The following is a 6,024-nucleotide window of genomic DNA, read 5'->3' as shown; positions in this document are numbered from 1 at the left end:
AAAATTATTAAAACAATATTTTTTTTATTCATTTTTTACCTAATTTTTTTTTACTAATTTAATCACATCTTTCAAATCAAAACAAAATCATAACTTTTTTATTTGATATTTTAAAAGTGTTTGTTTCTAATATTTAAAAAAGATAATATGCTGATCTAATATTTGATATGAGATAGAAATTAAGTGACCAATGCACATATTGTTTCTCACGCAAATAAAAGTTTAATTGTTTTTTTTTTTGAAAAAAAAAAGTTTAATTGTTATCTTTCACCCTTTAGAAGATTTAATTATTGATCTAATGATTTTTTTTGTTAAGAGTTTGATTAATAATGGATATGTTTTATTTTAATAGAATGATTAATATGTATAATATTTTAATTTGTATAGATATCTTCTTTTAGAATTTAAATTAAACTTTAAGAGCTTATTTGATCATGGTTTTATTGGGTTTTTTTATGAGATTTTATTCAAAGTTATTTTATTTGATTAAAAAAAAGTAAGTTATTTGAGTTTTTAATTAATTTAATTATTTAAATATATTTAAATTTTAATAAAAATACAGTGAAAGTAATTTATTACTATTTCTAATAGAGATGACAAATCCTAAAAAATCCTATATGAGATCTTATAATGATTACTTATTATGTTACATGAACATGAAAGTATGTATAGATTTCTTCATGTTGGGTACATGTTTTAACTTTTTATATTTGTTTTTTCAATCACCAAAACATATTATTAGAATTTTTATATTAGTTAAATAAAATCATCTTTTCACAAATTAAAATTAATTTTATAAATTTAATTATATTTAAGTAATTTTCCTCTTTAATTAAAATTAAAATTGAACATTAATACTAAATTAAATTATTAAAACAAAATCTAAATTAATTTAATACATTCAAATAAAATACATTTCATAAACATTAAAATAAAATATATTATATAAATATTAATATTAATTAATTAAATAAAAACAAAAACAAAAACAAAATGTATTACATAGAAAATAAAATACATTACTAACATAACAAAATTAATGACTATGTCAAGATTATCACAAATAATTATTTTTCAGTAGTTGTGTATAGTAGATTATGTTATAATTTAATATAATACAAACATGATATTGTCATTTTTCATAAAACAAAAACTTTTATATAATCAAATAAAAAACTCCATACGAATAAATTTATATTTCAATTCTCGATTCTAGAAGAAGTTATAATTGAATTTGATAATACATTCTAAAAATAAAATTGACAGGTCATTATAAATTAATTTTTTAATTATATATATTATTAAAATAATTCTAAAAATTTAAAATTAATTATTGGAAGATCAAAGAGTTTTTTAATATTGAATACTTTTCTTCTAAATTTTCGTTTAAAAAATTAATTTCCTATAGTCGCTTCCATCGTATTCCCCTTTGACACTTAATCATAACCTTTCATCTCAATCGTCTTCTTATATAATTTGATATTTTGATTGTTGAAATTTCAAATTAGATTTTACAGAGAAAAAGAGGGTTGACGGAAATACAGGGGATGAAGAACTACGGTACTATTCCGACGACTTCTTCTCCGGCGCCGGCGGTATCCAATCAACGATGGAATGACCTCAGCAGCGAGCGGCGACCGTGGAAGGAAATATTCGATTATAATTCTATCGGTTTTCCTCATAATCTCAATGATGCAATCGAAAGGATTGAAACGAATATGGCCTATTTCCGTAAGAACTATGCTGAAATAGTGTATCTGATCGTTGTTCTGAGTCTTCTATGGCATCCATTTTCTCTCGCCGCGTTTACGATCTCGGTTACCGCTTGGAATATCCTCTATTTCCGTCGAGACGAGCCGCTGTTAGTTTTGAATCGAAGAATTGAGGATTGGTGTGTACTTTTGTTTCTTGGAACCTTAACTATTCTGATGTTATTTCTAATAGATGCGACGGAGAATATATTGATTTCTCTCGCGATTGGATTGGTGTTGGTTATGATTCATGGCGCTGTAAGGAATACTGAAAATTTGTCTTTGGATCAAGAGGCGGCGGCAGGATCTGCTCCTTTCTTGGCTTAAACGCCGCCGCATGATTCGTTTGCTTAAGAATTGGTAATTTTTGTTGTTGTTTTCGTACTAATTCTTTTGGTTAGGGTTTCTTGTTTAAGTTGTCTTATTCTTTCTATTGTTATACCATTCTGTATTTTCTTGTGTGTGAATTATACATTTATGATCTCTATGTGAATAGGGAAATTCAATCACCATCAAATAATGGCTGAGTTGCAACTTCTACTGTTTCATTTAGGGTATCAATTCAGGTCGGTTTCAAATTAATGTATCTAAGTTCGCTTATAAAAAAATTTTATAAAAGAAAGTGAGTGATTGAGTAAGAGTAACATGGCAATTTGAAACTGACATGTGTTTACCGAATTGCCTTGTTTGGAGCGTTTTTTTAATGTTTGATCGATAGTTGATCGGAGATGGACACCTAGGTTTTCTGCTACGATATATCCCCTGGCTTCTCCCGATCCCTTTCACAGGAAGGGGCAAGTGTAATTTTTTTTTTTAAATTACTATTCCCTATGAGAGGGAAACAAGGGGAGCAGGAAATATGTAAGTGAGCAAAGAATTCAATTCCGGGGTGGCATGGTTGAATTTGTGTCACATCCTTATTATGTCGTGTAGATATAATTAAATATATAAAATTATTAAATATTTATTTATTTATTATATTTTATAATAGTTTTAAGTTTATTTTTTTATAATAATATAAATTTTCAATATATTACTATATATATTATATTAAAACAGACCAATTACTTAATTAGAGTTCGAATTTTAGACTTTTTATTATATGAAATATGGGGCTCGAATTATTAAATTTTTGACTATTTTAGGCTTTTTACTAAGCAGCCGTTTAATCCGTTAATTTTATGTTGACGGGAAATTGTTTTAAAAAATTATATGACAATGGCTATTTAAGAGTTAATGATTCATGTGACATTCCTAATGGAGATGGAAATAGGGACGAATCTATATAGGGAATCGGTGGGCTGAAGCCCACCCCCGAAAAAAAATTGACATTACTCTTCATTTTCTTAAAAAAATTTAATATAATTCATTTTTTTTATCTAATTATTAAAAAATGGTAAAACTTTACTTTTATATACTTGTTTTTTTCAAAAAAAAAAAAAATCGTTATTATTTTAAGCCCACCCTAAACTTTTTTCAAGCTCACACCAGTTCGAAATCTTGGGTCCGTCCTAGATAGAAGTAGGATAAAGTACAAAGAATCAGTCGTTCTTTCTCGGGTGCTGCCTTAGTGCAAATGCTACTCTGGCTGATACAAATATGTGCCATGGGTTTATTGGAGCAAAAATTCTTCCAAACTTGGATTCTCAAAAGTCATTTAGAAGAATTCCTTCCTCGCCAATACCTTTCTAACCTCAATTTTAAGAGAATGTTCCATTAGAAGAAATTTCACATGCACTCTCTTTGTTTCATATAGATGGCTTATAGCATCGAATCTTCTCAAATTTCTTCTTTCTTAGTTCTGGTAAAAAGTTGTCTAAAGATGATTTGTAGAAGATGGATAATTTCAATAGAAGAAATGAAGATCAGATGATTTGAAATTTTGACTTGTGTTACTAAAAATGATGGTGGTGATATAATCTAAAAAAACAAAAATAACATGACAATATAAATTTAAAGGATCAAAATTCAAACGCAGTTGAATAAAAAACCCAAAATAACAAAAAATTTGATAGTTGACATATAGCTCAAATCAAACTTCGAGACCAATACGATAAAAACGCTCAAAGTTTAAATCTCGAATGGTAATTGGACTTATTAAAATATCTGTTTTCTAAAAAAAAGATTATATATTTTTTTAAATATGGTATAAACGTTACCCCGCGGGGATTCCTTAAAACCGAACAGAATAGGGATGATAGTAAATTAGTAATAAAATCCCCAAAGTAAAAATTGGACAACTCTAAAAAAAATTATAAATGGGTTGACAGGTCGATCCGATCAAGTTAAATGTGTACCTCATTTCGATTCGAACTAAAACATAGATGACGTTAAATTGAATTTTTTCGTGCTCGGATCGTATTTTTGTTTCAGGTCAAAAATTTGTTTACAGAACCTGCTTGTAGAAATTTGCTTCCCAATTTGAAACAAGATTAAGTTCATCTTTCAATTTCATTGATGACCGAAACTTCCACTTTGTCTTATAGATAATCAGAATCCAAAATTGTCTATTCATCTATACAAAACCCAATCAAGTTAACAACGTTTATATCTCACCATGAACTTACCAATTTATACTATTTGACACCTCTTTTAAACATTGATTTTTGGATTCTCAACTTTGTGAAGAAATCTATAATTGGGTAACTTTAAGTAACTAAATTTGAATTATTCGATCATTATTCAAAGGTTGGTAAACGTAATAAATTGTTGAGCTAGAAAAGAAAAATTTGTGAAAAAGTAAAATCATTTTAAGAGTTTATGGCCAATATACTAAAATCATTTTAAGGGTTTATGGCCAATATACATTTATCAGAGTTTGAACAAAATCGTTAATCACCTATTATTTAAATTTTTATTAGAGAAGATGACAAAATTATTATGGTTGTTTGTGATATTCAAATAAATGTCTTTTAAGAATCAAATCATTTCATTATTTAATTGAATTAAGAATATTAAAATTAATGTTCTTTTTTAAAACAAAAAACATTAAAATAGAAAGATAACATGATGACAACTACTTTTTAAATTCAACGTTATCATTTGGTCACAATTCTCTACATTATTTCAGATCCCATTCAAAGTATTGAATTTTATATGATGTAAAAGAAATAATCTTAATGAAAATTAAAAATTCATAAAATTTCTAAAGAAAAAATAATTTTATAAAAATTCAAAATCAATCATGTTTGTTACAAACGTGTTATTAAATATTTGTATAACTTGATTTAAAAATTTATTAAAAAATTACTTTTTTATTCACTCTTTATCTAATTTAATTGCATCTTTCACATCAAAGCAAAATCGTAATTTTTTAATTTGATCATTTTTAAAAATGTTTGTTTCTGATATTTTAAAAAATAATATGCTGATGTAATATTTGATAGGTTACATCTACAACCGAAATGGAAATATAATAATTCAGAAATTACCAATACATATTGTTTCTCACGAAAATAAAAGTTTAATGGTTTTCTTTCACCCTTTAGAAGATTTAATTATTGATCTAATGATTTTGTTTTTGTGTGTTAAAAGTTTGATTAATAATGAATATGTTTTATTTTAATAGAATTGTTAATATGTATAATATTTTAATTTGTATAAGTATCTTCTTTTAGAATTTAAATTAAACTTTAAGAATTTGTTTGAACTTGGTTTTATTGAGTTTTATTTTATATTTTATTCAAAATATTTTATTTAATAAAAAAATTAAATTATTTGAGTTTTTAATTGGTTTAATTATTACAATATATTTTTATTTGTATATTTAAAATTTAAATTTAATAAAATAAAGTAGAAGTAATATATTTAAGTTAATAAAAAGAATAATTTAATAATTAAAATAATAATGATAGGATAAAATAGAGATGAAAAACTAGAAAACTAAATAAAAAATATATGAGATCTTGTAATAATTATTTATTTGACATTGTTTGAAAACTCCAAAATCCCAGCCAGCTATGCATCTATCTCAGCCACATTTAGTGTACTTATTAAAATATACAGGACCACCATTATTATATTCACACTATTTTTTGAGCTTGTTTGATTTTATTTTTTGACTTTTTTTTTTTATTTTGTCTCAAAATATTTGTTAAATAAAATTTAAATTATTTAAGTTTTTAATTACTTTAATTATTTAAATAAAATAAAAAATAGTTGATAAAATTAGTAATTTGATGATTAGAATAATAGTATAATTTTTATTTATTTTTTAAAAACTATGAAAATAAAATCGGAGAAAACAGCCTATTAAACCTTTTTTGATTATATA

General features: G+C 24.8%; 1 protein-coding gene across 1 annotated transcript; it reads left to right on the top strand.

Annotated features, from left to right (window-relative positions):
• The first annotated feature begins 1,521 nt into the window (after positions 1-1,521).
• On the top strand, positions 1,522-2,208 carry LOC124910807 (PRA1 family protein F2-like). Its single transcript, XM_047451488.1, has one exon. The coding sequence runs from the start codon at positions 1,548-1,550 to the stop codon at positions 2,076-2,078; it is 531 nt and encodes a 176-aa protein (XP_047307444.1). The 5' UTR covers positions 1,522-1,547; the 3' UTR covers positions 2,079-2,208.
• The last annotated feature ends 3,816 nt before the right edge of the window (positions 2,209-6,024 follow it).

Source organism: Impatiens glandulifera, chromosome 7, assembly GCF_907164915.1.
Source record: "Impatiens glandulifera chromosome 7, dImpGla2.1, whole genome shotgun sequence".
Lineage (NCBI taxonomy): Eukaryota > Viridiplantae > Streptophyta > Magnoliopsida > Ericales > Balsaminaceae > Impatiens > Impatiens glandulifera.
This window is presented reverse-complemented; position numbering and strand designations above follow the sequence as displayed.

Excerpts from the sequence above, each read along its gene's own strand:
- LOC124910807 (XM_047451488.1), top strand. The coding sequence starts at position 1,548 with ATGAAGAACTACGGTACTATTCCGACGACTTCTTCTCCGGCGCCGGCG.